The following is a 13,606-nucleotide window of genomic DNA, read 5'->3' on the forward strand; positions in this document are numbered from 1 at the left end:
GAAAATCATTATAAAAATATAACATTTTCTTTAAAATAAGTATTTGCACTAAATGTCAGGTAAACTTTAATACATAAGGCAGATGCATACATATTACGCATGGAGAGTATGTAGAAAACACTGGCAAATAAAAAGATAAATTTAGAAACTCAGCTGTGTTTGACGGGTCAACATTAAACACACATGTTGGTGTAAAATTGAGCCTTGCCTGATAATTATTTCTATGGTGGAGTAATAAATAAGGTGGGCATTTATCAATAAGTTTATTATAAATAACACCTTGTATATATAACTTCAATATAAAAGTTTTTTACATTAACTGAAGACTTTAATTAATTCACAGATTAGTTCTTGGTCGGCTCAATCGTCTCTCCTCCTCGGATCTGTCCCCAACCGATCAACCTGCAAAAATTACATAAACCATGAGGGCAAGTAGGGAACATTATACACAATGTGTAACATTTAGTATCAAAATGGAAAAAAAATCAAAAACCTTTTATGATTATATATCGCTGGTGAAATGCCAAAGGGCCACGATGCAAAAAAAAATTAACTCTTTATTCCAAAAAATCTACATAAATCGTCAACATTTTCATATTCGAAAAAGACACCCATGACTCTAGAGTTACATTAATGTCCATTTCTAATGCGAGAATCATGGGTGTCTATCGAATGTGAAAATTGACAATTTAGATACCATTTTTGGAATATAGAGTTTTTAAAAAATTGTGTTGAGGCCCTTGGGCATTTAACAAGCGATATATGTATGTTATATACTGGATATATTATAATTTGTACCCAAAAGTATAAATTATCTATCTACATTTTTTAGCCTTTGTTAGCTGCAACTGATAGGTTGAAAATATATATTGCAGTTATAAACTACCTCGTTACATTACTATATTTTTAAAATTCAAAATAATCTATAAGCATATGTAACATTCCGATTTCAGACAAGTTTGACATTCTACAATATTACGTTCATAACTCAATTGTGTCCAAAAATGGATATATAAATATGTACGTTTTTATGCATACTTTTTAAAACCACAAATATAATACTTTATTGTTACTAAAAAGCCGATAAAGCCGCAATCCAATTAGCAATCTATGTATTTTTCCAATTATTATTAAAATTCTAAAACCTGTTACATAGTAAGAAAAAAAATATTGGTCTAATACTTGAAGAATTTAAATGATTGTAAAGAATGTGGGTGACAACAACATAGCCACAATTATGGGCATACCCGCTTTAGTCTGGCAAGGCTAGATTTGTCTCTCCTAGAAACCAGTCACTTACTAAGTAAAACATATTTATAATAAACCAAAGCCAAAGTAGTAGCGAGCTATTACTGAATGTAAAATATTCACCTCCAATGTTTCTCTACGCGTCTGCTGAGCGCAATCTTCTCTCCGACTTCGGTGCACACGGGACTGGTGAGGGCGATCTTGGCGAGATCGGCCTTGGTGGCTACCACGCGCCCGCCGGTGCTCAGCGATCCGATGTTGACCAGCAACACCTCGTTCTTGGCCAGCTTCTGCACCTTGGCCGCCTTCTTGTCCCCCTCGGTGCGCACCCCGAGCAGGCGCTTCAGCAAGTGGTAGGATACTTCCAAGACCACGAAGATGGCGGGCAGCGCCCCCACGGCCCCCAGAACTTGGCCCACGAGCCGATCCGCGCGACACAAGGTCGGCTCGATCAGAGTGCCGACACCGATGAGGCCGCCGGGCGCAGCGAACTGCAGCTCGTTCTGCTCCGTGTATAGAGACACGATGCGCGACCGGATGGGGCGGCACGCGAGCCGACCCTCCGCGTCCTTGCTCACCAGCCCGGGACGCACTTCGATCTCCATGCCCAAGCGAAGCACTCCTTGCAGAATAGAGCCACCCGCCACTCCCCCCTTCAGCTCGGAGACCTCGCACCCCGGCTTGTTGACGTCGAAAGACCTGATGACTATCATGCGCGGGGGCGACGTGAAGTCCCGCAGCGGCACGGGAATCTTCTTGGTGATGTATTCGCAGAGCACCTCGATGTTGTACTTGAGCTGAGCCGAGATGGGGACGATGGGGGCCCCTTCGGCCACCGTGCCCTGCACGAACTTCAGGATCTGTTCCTGCTGCTCTTTGGCCTGGCCTTCCTTCACCAGATCGATCTTGTTCTGCAGTATGATGATGTGCTTCAGCTTCATGATCTCGATAGCTGCCAAATGTTCGCTCGTCTGCGGCTGCGGACACGATTCGTTACCTGAAGAGTACAAACTGACATTGAAACTATTATCCAAAAATCTTATCTTGCGCCAATATCACCTTAATATGATCATTTGATGCTTATCACATTTATTAGTATTCAAATATGATACCGTATTTTTAAGTCAAGATATGTTTGAAAATTTGTAATCAAAAACATGAGCTGAAAAGAACTAAGTAAGGGTTGTTAGATAAATATTATTATGTGTTCTTAACACATTGTTTACGGGAAATGCTTAAAAACATCTTTTACAAACAGTTGCTAGAGAGCGGGAGACGCTTATAAGCGTTCTATTTGCTTACTTTTGATAGAGCGCAAGAGACATCCAAAAAACATTGTACAGATCATAATTGGGTTTGCGGTTACTTGCGATTAGTATACGAACCTAATTAGTATACTAATTAGGGTCGGGATAGACGAAAAAACTGCCCGGTAACAATGTGTTAGTATTATTAGTGTTGACTAAGATAGTTTATGACTAGTACATTAATAAACTTGTATCCTACGTATACTCACAAGTAAAATCATACACCTAAGTAACTTCATTGCCATCTAAGAATCATTGAATTGTATAAAATCATGTCTTTAATGCAAGTGTTTTTGCCTAGAATTTTCACTCATGAATTACATGAAATTATACTAGCTTCAAACATAAAGAGTAAGCCCACCTACAAGAAGGAATAGGCTAAATAAAAGAAATAAAGTTGGAGCCTAAGTAGGAACTTAATAAGCAGTGTTGCATAAGCAGTGTCCATAGCTAGGAGTAGGAGTCTCTTGGACATCAGGTAGTTAACCTTCCCCTCCCAGTGATATGTATTTACTACAACTTGATTTTAAAAATGAGATTATGAATATAAAATATCATAGATACGGGCTTAGAATTTTTATATTCCTCCATAATACTTTAACGTTATTCATTTGCAGTGACGGAATTGAAAAAAATGTAAAAAAAATCTGGGATAGAATCACCAATACACAAACATTTCTCAGAGTATGCGTGTGTGCCACACTTTACGTACACGCGCACGCGGCTTCATACTGTTTCTGACGATCTCATTTTAGCTAACAAGTCGTCGTTCGGGGTGGTCGTAGCAACATTTAGGAATATTTACATTTTTCCCGTTTTTAAATCACATTTTCATATGGTGTACAAATTACATATCACCGGTGTATAAAGTACATCCGCCTCCGTAGTGTAATGGTCCGCACGCTCGGCTACTGTACTAGAGGTTCCGGGTTCGATTCCCAGGGGAGGTAAAATATAAATACATATAAGTGATTTTTTCACTCTTATATTTATTCAATATTACCTTGGACTGGTACCGGAAACGGAGGGCTGATCACCTTTCCTTCATGTGTTAACGATCAAGACAACACTACGTTTATATGATGCAGTGCCCTATGCACCATTGGGGTGCGGATAAGGGTTTCAAAACAACAAACAAAATACATATCACCGGTGCACGCGGAAGTTTTTAGCACCAAAGGAAGGGTTAAAGAAAATGAGTAATGACCGGCGATGAGGAGCAGCGCGGCATCCATAACGGCGGCGCCGTTGAGCATGGTGGCCATGAGGATGTCGTGGCCGGGGCAGTCCACGAAGGAGACGTGGCGCACGAGGCAGAAGCGGCCGCTGCAGGCCGGGCGCAGGCACGGCAGCCGGTCCTCGCGCCCCGACCCGCCCGACGTGTACGAGGCGGGCCGCGGGCACGACGGGTTGTCGCACTTGTAGATCTTGGCATTGGCGTAACCTGACAAACGTAATCAAACAACACAATTTACAGACTAGAAATATTATTGCTTATTATCTACAAGGTTTATGGATCATTAAGTGAATTTTTGTTTCTTCTAACTCAATAAATATGTTTTTATTTTAATTTGTGTTGGGAACAGGAGGGATAATAATCTAGTGAAAAAAGGATGATTGTCTTTCGACTCTTTGCCGAAGACGAGTTCTCCAGTTCTTTGGCCACATTGCTTGTAGACCATCAGACAACCGTGAGAGGCATAACCGGAGGCCTAGGTCGGAGAGCTAGAGGTAGATCTCCAACCCGATGGACCTACCAGGTGAACGAGAACACAGGCCTCTCCGTTTCGGGAGCTCTTAAGGCTGCACAATGCAGGGACCAATGGTGGAGTGTTGTTCAAGGTTCCGGAGGAAGCCAGCAGGGGGGTTACGAACCTCAGCAATGAGAGAAACAACCGGAGAAGATAAATAAAATTTAGAGATTGTTTAGTTTTTATTGAAGGTTTAGTCCCAGTTAACACTGGTTACTTATATTATCAACCGTTGGCGAGAAAATTCACTGGTGAAAGAAATTGTCACCAACAAGTCGAAACAAGACTGCTGAACACCGCTCGGTTTAGTCAATAAAACAAATACATAAATATATTTAGCTCAATTATGAGATAAACATTTAGAGACATCTCAATGTAAGATTGCCTCTGCCGAGTACTTACCTCATATGTGGAGTGTTTATGTATATCAGTCATAAAATAAGTATATAGATCTATCACAAGTACTATCGAGAATGCTACAAAAAAACTAACTAAAAACTATATTCTTTAATGGAACCATTCATAATTGCTATTAATTACTCAATGTCTCAAGGGTTAGCAAAAAAAATGGGGTATTTTGTGTAGAGGTATTTTTTTCATATACCTCGTCTAAACAATATTAAATGAAAATATACACCAGAGTAAACAAAGATTTATTTATCAAAACCAAATTAAATGGTACATGTGGTTATACAATTTTAAAAAATCTGTGATGAAATGAATACTATTTACACTCCTCATATTTTAACATGTGTCAATAAAGCTAGCTATATTATAAGTAAACATAATATTATTATCGAATAATAATTTGGTTTTATGCACACAACGGAATCGACTCGTATGGTAGATCTAACAGTCGGTACAAGCCAAGTTTGACTTGCCCAAGACCGTGCCTTCCCATCATCAGTAAGCTATGTGACGGTTCCATTCCCACTCTTGCTTTGAAATCATCCATTCCTACCACCGGTCTCTTCTTAAATACCAGGCGACCTTATGAAAGAATCGCAGAAGCATCACCAGTATATTACGAATATAAATCCCCATACTTTTACTTGAACACTAACAAATTCATTGGTTCTAAGAGAAGGCCATAAATACACACTTACAACTCTAAAATAAAATGCAGTTTATGTTGGTATTTTAACAAATTAATATTTTACTATACCAGGTTCCGTTAACATTTGTCAACTGATAAATAACCTATTTTTAATTTAAGTTTTACTAAGTAAATACCACTATTTTTTCAAATCTATTGCGACATGTGTTTCGATGCATTCCGCATCATACAGAGTTTGAAAATGATGCAGAATCCATCGAAATACGTGTCAGAATAGATTTTAAGAAAAAGTGGTATTTACTAAGCAAAACTTAAATTAAAAATGGATACATTTTACCACAAACTGCCAAATAAATTAATGAAAAGATAAATAACCCACTTAGATACCCTCGGTGCTTGTTATTGTTTACTTGTAAAATATCTGATAATAGAAACATTGTATTGTAAAACACATAGCTTTAAGGTAACTTTATAATATGTGACCAACCAAATCCAAATCAGTTTTGGATGTTACGTAAACTTAAATAAAACCCTAATATATAAGGAGAGGTATTTAACTAACTAACTAACTAACTAACCATCACGCCGCTTCTCGCAGGGGTAGGCAGAGAGAATAGAACGCCACACCACTCTGTCTTTGCAAACATTCTTCGCCTCTTCCACGCTCATGCATCTCCTCATACATACCCGCCGATTGTTACGACTCCTAACCTGACCACTTTCAAGTATTTGGCATACCTGATCGTGCCATGTTTTTCTCGGTCTTCCTCTGCTCTTTTTTCCACTTACATTCGCCTCATAAATTTGTTTTACCGTTCTTTCGTCACTCATTCGTTCTACATGTCCAAACCATCTCAAGACACCTTTCTTAATTTTATCGATAATGCTTATCTTAGAGAGGTATTTAAGGATTTATAAAATCACAGTAATTTGAATACATTAAAGATTGTTGATTCGAAATTGAAAGAACAAAAACTCAAAAAAAAAATTCAATATAGGAAATCAAAGGAAAAGAAAATCACTCAATTTTGTACAAAAAGTAGTTCATGGGGATACTTGATTCTGTTTGACTACTGAGAAAATAGAAACAAGCACTAAAATTAGTAAAGAGATTTTTTTTATAATTTCATTTTTATAAAATTTTACATGGAAAGATCATTAAGAATATTGAAATACACTAAGACCTCACATTGCGTCGTAGATACGTTCCAAAATAACGCAACGCAAATTGAAATTTACAAAACGGGAAATTACCTTTTACAAAATTTTAAAATGATTCTCTGAATAATAATTTTAAAAAAACAACGCAATTCGAAAAAAACAATGACGTACAGCAAAAATGAGTCTTAATTCAGTAACGAGGCAACTTTGAAAAAACGCAAAGTGAAACGACGCAAAGCGAAGTCTGAGTATATTTTGTAATACATGGCAAAATTTTAATTAACCATTTATTAACAAATTTCATATAATGAATATGTAAACTAAAGTGATATTTACCCCTTATAAATAAATAAAATAAAACAAAACAAGAACACATGAATAAAAATGTAATGTGTCAAAACACATGTCATGAATAAAAAATACATTTAAAACTAGAACTAAACAAGGGTGAAAAAATAAATTAGTATCATATAAAGTAACAAAAATGATTCCTTGCACATTGGTTACTGTTTTACAACTTATTGTGTTGATATATTATTAGATTAAAACCAATATTTTTAGCTTTTCCACTTTATTTTTATTTGACCAGCGACCGGGTTTCGTCGTTACCGACATCATCAGACTGGTTAGCTAAAAATATTGGTTTTAATCTAATAATATATTAAAAATGCAATTCCATCACGAAGTGTCAGTGGATAATATAAATCTATTATTGTGTTGAACTTTTGAATTTTAAACTTAAAAATTGTGAAGTAGTGAGTGGTCGATAGTTTTTAGTTTCACTAAGTTCTTAATCATAATTGATTAAGCACTATATGTTTATGCTACTGGCAACACTTTATGCGTTATAACCGCAACTAGGGTTCATGTTGTTATGACAAAGTTATATAAACCTCTTGACTATCATTTTTCCCTCTTCTACTCGTAACGTTTTATTAAATCAGTTGGTTGCTTGATATATTTATTAAAATAAATTGGGTAACAGTCTAAATTCTCCATCAATCTTTCAATAAGAAGAAAACAAATATAATCCACGCCAGAACAGTATGTTTGCATACTAAAATGTCAATATTCAATGTTTACTAATATCTAAGCTAAAAATGTGGGCTATTAGTGTTATATATTGTAGTGTAGTATATTAGGAATGAAGATAATGAATACTTCTTCATCCAATAAAATACTTTATGTAAAATAGCATACAATTACTTTTAAATCAATGCTTCAGCGTAGAGCCCGAAAGTACCTAACAGTTTACGGAATCATGTCTAAAAAAAAAATATTTTTTATTAAAGAGAAATATTTGTGTTTTTATTATTTGCGCAAATATGTATTTCAATTTCATACTATTTCTGTGAGCCTAAGCGGCTCATTATTAGAAATAGGTATCAAATTGTGGTAGAGTGGGTTAGAACCGAGAAACTCTGACTTAAGAGTCCCCGACACTAACCACGGGACCGCAACCCGACACAAATATGAATATTACAGTGTAAACAATACTGATATAAAGAAATAAAACAATATTAGAAACATAAAAATGTATGCAAAATACATGTCAACCTATTTCAATTGATAACATTTTTGTTTCCTGCTCCATAAGAGGGTGACCATAATAAAAAAGTAAATGATAAAATAAGATTATCATTAGACAGAACTATTATGTACATAGGTACCTACTTAGAGCCGAGGTAGTGTCGAGGTAGCGTTAACCCGAAAGTTTAAATTGCTAAAAATAATTCATTTATCAGTTATTACTTTGTTTCCAATCACTCGGTTACTGGAAAATTAATATTCATCTATCAACCGGTGAATAACTATTGAAGTTCTCTCAATATTCACATTTTTAAGACAAAATAAAGAAATTCAGTTATAAAAATAAAACGCATTTAAAGCAAGGTCGGTATTGGGCACACATATATGCCCCTGGACTTTAAATGTAAAAATATCAGATAATTAAAATAATACTATAAATGCCGTCCAAATTTTATTTAAACTGTCAGCTAGTATGGAAAGATTTGATCACATTAGCACTCGAATGTTCCAGTTAAGAAAAAACACTAAATCATAGAAACTTTACTATATAGTTATCATCTTATACTAAATACATACTATAATTATTATCATTTATATTACAGAATATTCACTTAAAGGCACAAACTTTTGCATTAGCACCAGTAACACATTATTCTTGGTGTATATAATAATAAAATATATGTATATATATAAATGTCTCTTGTAATTGTCTATAAACAAGTTCAGATCAGAAAAGAAATTTCCGACAAGTCTCAGCACCACACTTGCACTCGGGCCGAATTCTATCGGGAAGGGTGCTCCCAAGATCGAGTCTCAGTTTTAAGGGTGACCGCAGTACATCTCTAGGGGGGTAAGACTTCTCGGGGGTGGACTCGAGTCCTGGGAGCGCTACCGGCGCACTCTCCGCGGGAGCTTCCTCCCCACTGGCCGCCTTTTGCGCATAGTCGAAGGTTATCTCCTCTCCCGGCGAAATGTCTCTAGTGGCAAACAGCGCCAGCATGGGCAAGTTGGGATCCAAGCAATTCCCCCATACGGCCCAAACGCCCAAATTGGGTTCGCACGAATGGTTGATGAAGTGAGACACGTTACCCATTTGCCGGGCGTCCACCGTGTACAGCGAGTCGGCGGCGTTGAAATCGAGGTCAAACAGATAGGTGGGCGCCACGGGATCCGCGGAGCGAGCGCGGCGCTCCGCTTCGTCGCAGGATATTATCTCTCCCAGATACTGGCAGACGAAGCTGCCGTCGGGGATGCGCTGCGCGGTGCGGACTCCCCACCCGCACCCTGAGGCCGTGCGGAAGATACGCAGCCGCACGTAGCGCCCGCTCTGCACCAGGCGGTTGGTGCAGTCGGGCGGGCAGCGGCACGCCTTGTTGCATTCGTAGATGGGCGTGCCCACACCGACGCGCAGCTTCTTCTTGAAGTTATAGGCGAACAGCCCGCCCTCCGAGGCGCACGAGCACTTGGACTTGACGTTGCAGGAGACGCACTCGCACCCGATGGGGGGGTCCTCCGGGATGACTATACCCTCCGCTGGGACATTTTGGATTATGTATCGGAAATTGGACGGCGGTCCTTCCAGATCGACGTCGTTGACTACGGATAGTTTCCCGTCCGGGTCCACGGTGTTGAGATGGTCCTCCCACTCTTTCAGAAGTCGCAATTGTCGATTACGCGCGGCTTCTAGTTCTTCCTCCTGCAGAGCTGCGCGCGCCGCTCTCCGCAGGTCGGTGCGGTAGGTCTCCTCCTCGGGGGGCAGGTTAGCGAGGGCCAGCAGCAGCGCTGCGGACGGGCCGGCGGAGGCGGCGGGGGAGGCGGGGGGCAGGGCACGCCGGGCGGCCCACGAGGCCTCCAGCTGCGCGCGCTCCAGCAGCCCGTCCCGACAGAGCTCTATTCGCAACGCCTCCGTGTCTTCTTTCCGTTCCTGTATCCGAGCGTCGAGAAATCTTTCCAGAAGAAGAGGACAATTCCTCAAGTTTTCCAAGGGCTCGTAAGTATTTTCCGTGTGGGAGAAACCTTTCCACTTGATTTCGAAAAGTAAATGACCGGCAACCGCGCGCACGTCTTCGATCGATTCGACGATGTACTCTTCTTTAGTTTCGGTTTTCCGTTTTTTACAATTCCCGTTCTGCATATCCCCCGCTTTTCTCTTTTTGGCCGGCGCACGATCCCTTCGGGAGTACTTCCTAATAACTGCATCCGGCAGTTTCTCTGCAACATACCACGTCTTTGTATAAATATGAGGCGCAATTTACAATCTACTATCCACATAAAACATAGATGTGCTCAATTTTATTTTTACATTCCGCGGATCTAATATGATTCATTTGATATTGAAAAAAAAATCATATGCTCAACAATCCTTACATTGCTTTTAACTTTTTGTATTTTGTTTTTTTTTTTCAAAAATAAACAATTTATAAGAAATAATATTCCGAGTATGGATTCTTAAAAGCAACTTAAAACATATTTAAGCAATTTTAAAATTAAGTTCTCTTTATTTCTATGGTTAAAAAAAAATTACTTGTAGTAGCACTTCTTACTAAGTATGAAAAAACTATTTGCCCTCCGATTTATATGCAGACTGTGGTATGTGCAAAACATAAATGAACAACTTCACAAAAACACTTTTTTTTCATTTTTAAATCGTAACGTGGAAGATTATTTCGTATAAATGTTGTGCTTGATACACAAAAATAAAAGGTCAAATCCAAATAATAATTTTTTACGGTGGATCCAGGTATATATATGACAGTGAGTGGACAGGAATGGTGGCTAATGAAGGATAATATTTTTATAATAAAAACAACAAGTATATAGCATTTTCCGTATACATATAACAAATACGGTGAAACATCTATCAATCGTTCCTCGAACAATCGCTTTCAAGGATGTGTCGTTTATTTCTTTTACAACAAATTCATTTCATACAAAAATTGATCTCATCGATCGATTCTTTATCACCATTTTACCGCATTCATCGTTTGAATTTTAATTCTTCTCAATTTTGATATGATTGAATCAAATGGAAATAAAGGAGCAGTTACCTAATTTAATAGTGATGTTACGTTCCAGTTCATTCTTGAAACGTACAGTCTGGACCCCGGATATGGCCTTCACAACTGTGGACTTGCCGTGGGCTACATGTCCAATAGTGCCAATGTTGATGGTCGCTTGCCTCGAGATTACCTCTGGAGACACGGCAGTCAGCTTACTCACGTCCTGGTCACAAAAATGTGGATTAAAAATATGGCAAAAAATCAAATATTCATTCATTATACAAAGTTAGTCTCTAACAAAGTCTAACTCAGTATTCAATTTTTTTGACCAACCATTATATTTGATTTTTTTACAAAAATATTAGTAATGTTAGTATACAACCACAGGTTTCGAGACGTGCCAGTCTCTTCATCAGGACAATCAGACAACAGCATCCAAAATCGCCAACATTTTATGTAGTTACAAGTGTGCGAATAGTACTATGGCAGTGACGTGTAGTATTGCTTGCATGCTGTTGTAGTGATTGATTGTCTTGACGAAAAGATGGGTACGTCTCATAACCGGCAGACAAAAAATCTCGGTAAGTGGTTATGTGCTAACATTAAAACATTTTTGTAAAAAAATAATATAAATGTAAAATTGACTAACCACAAAGTACATGGTTTAAATATTAATAATATGAATAACATTAGTATGTCCGAATGGCAGTACAAGGAAAGAATGCACGAGTTAAGCATTATTGATAAATTTAAGAAAGGTGTGTTGAGATGGTTTGGGCATGTGAATCAAGTGAGTGAAGAAAGAACGGTTAAACAAATATACAAGACGAATGTAGTTGGAAATTAAAGTAGAGGACGATCGAGGAAAACTAGACATGATCGAAATATTTCAAATACTTGAAAGTGGTCAGGTCCGGAGTCGGAATAATCGGCGGGTATATATGAGCAGATGCACAAATATGAAAGAAAAAGAAAAACGGATTGGTGTGGTATTCTATTTTCTTTCCGGGAAGCCGCGTAAGTTTTTTTTTTTATATGACCAAGATTTATGATACTAAACAACATTCCGAATGTGTCATCGTTCAATTAAGCTTTCTGGGAGTATGGACGTAAATAAACGTCAGTGCGATTTTTCCTCAAAGGAGTATCGACGTTAATGATCGTCAAAGTCAGTTGGTATGATGTAACTTGTATAGCAATGTCATCTGTGGATATTTTTATGTAATTTTGTCATAAAATAAAACTTAGAGATAGTGAATTTTATTTTTTATATTTACATTATTTCTATCTTTATAATAAATAGACCCCGTGAATTTAAAAAAATGTTCTTTAAAAAGAACCCACTCCCCAGAGAAAGTCTGACATTAATTATTGTACTCCCGAAAAGGTTAATACAGACATTTCAATAGGTAATAACTATCCATATTGCTCCATAGTCGCCCTGTCTAGGGCGACTATGGAGCAATATGGATAGTTATTATGGCTAGGTTCGAAAATGCACGGTTAAAGATATTATGGCTAGGTTCGAAAATGCACGGTTAAAGACATGACCTGAGATCACTGTCCAGAAGACCAAAACATTTTAAATTGATTCATTTTGTTTTTAATTTTCACTTTACGAGGAGTGAATTAAGCGACGTGCGCTGCGACCATTTGCACATTGATTTCTTATCAATAAACATATAAATATTTTCGCTTTAGCAGTTTTTACATTTAAAAAAATAATAACTGAAATTTTAAAAACTAATAACATTCGGTACCAATTGGAGGTCAAGAAACATACAATCTATACCTGTATAAGAATAATCTTATAAAATATGGAAGGAGCTTAAATTTTGAAAATTTGTGACGGCCTTATTTGGCCCCTGTTGAGCGACCGCTCACACCACTTATCATTTTTATTACAGTTTTTTGGGCTACGTCACAAACTCGCCGCTGCGTATGGAAATATTCTGACTGCACCAGAAACGTCCTACTCAACAACTTCAGAGCTAAATAATTATTGACTGAAATTTGATAGAACCAAAATAAATACGATCGGTATTTATAATTTATAAGATATTCTGTAGGAATAATATGTTAATGTACACAAACGCTCAACTACAGCTATCATAAACATAACGTACTGTAAAGTTCGCGGTAAATAACCACGAAATTGAGTTGCGTCAGAATTATTTCAATTAAATTAATCAAAATACTCGTATGTTACCCAACCCGGACGGTACAACTTGATATCATTTTGATAAAAACACTGTCTAATATATGATTTTAAACACAATATCAAACTAAATCTGTTGTGTTGGGCGAACATAACCCTATGGTGCGCCACGTGTTAAACCACTCTCCCTTGCGACACACCGACCACACAATGCCCGCGTCGAAAAATAACAATAATTTTCAAAATGTTAAACAATAAACTCACTAATTTTGATAAGTCCTGTTGATGCAAATTTGATTGAGAGACGCCAACGCCGCGACTCTCAGAGGTCGCCATTTTTAGGTTTATTTTAAAAGAACCACAAACGAATCCGGCGAATAGGGGTCTACTTTATC

The 13,606-nt window shown here is 37.8% G+C and overlaps 2 protein-coding genes across 2 annotated transcripts; both read right to left on the reverse strand.

Moving 5' to 3' along the window:
• Window positions 1–249: 249 nt before the first annotated feature.
• On the reverse strand, window positions 250–13,567 carry LOC148301063 (eukaryotic translation initiation factor 2 subunit 3-like). The gene is made up of 5 exons (XM_088273867.1): window positions 13,476–13,567; window positions 11,102–11,276; window positions 3,763–3,999; window positions 1,372–2,245; window positions 250–402 (listed from the first exon to the last, which is right to left on the reverse strand). Exons 1-5 carry the CDS (start codon window positions 13,545–13,547, stop codon window positions 345–347), a joined length of 1,416 nt encoding a protein of 471 aa, XP_088129993.1. The 5' UTR covers window positions 13,548–13,567; the 3' UTR covers window positions 250–344.
• LOC148301064 (histone-lysine N-methyltransferase SUV39H2-like) lies at window positions 8,645–10,289 on the reverse strand. Its single transcript, XM_088273868.1, has one exon. The coding sequence runs from the start codon at window positions 10,186–10,188 to the stop codon at window positions 8,782–8,784; it is 1,407 nt and encodes a 468-aa protein (XP_088129994.1). The 5' UTR covers window positions 10,189–10,289; the 3' UTR covers window positions 8,645–8,781.
• Window positions 13,568–13,606: the final 39 nt, after the last annotated feature.

This window comes from Brachycentrus maculatus, unplaced genomic scaffold (assembly GCF_059751285.1).
Source record: "Brachycentrus maculatus isolate JH-2025_06_01 unplaced genomic scaffold, ASM5975128v1 h1tg000614l, whole genome shotgun sequence".
Taxonomy (NCBI): Eukaryota; Metazoa; Arthropoda; class Insecta; order Trichoptera; family Brachycentridae; genus Brachycentrus; species Brachycentrus maculatus.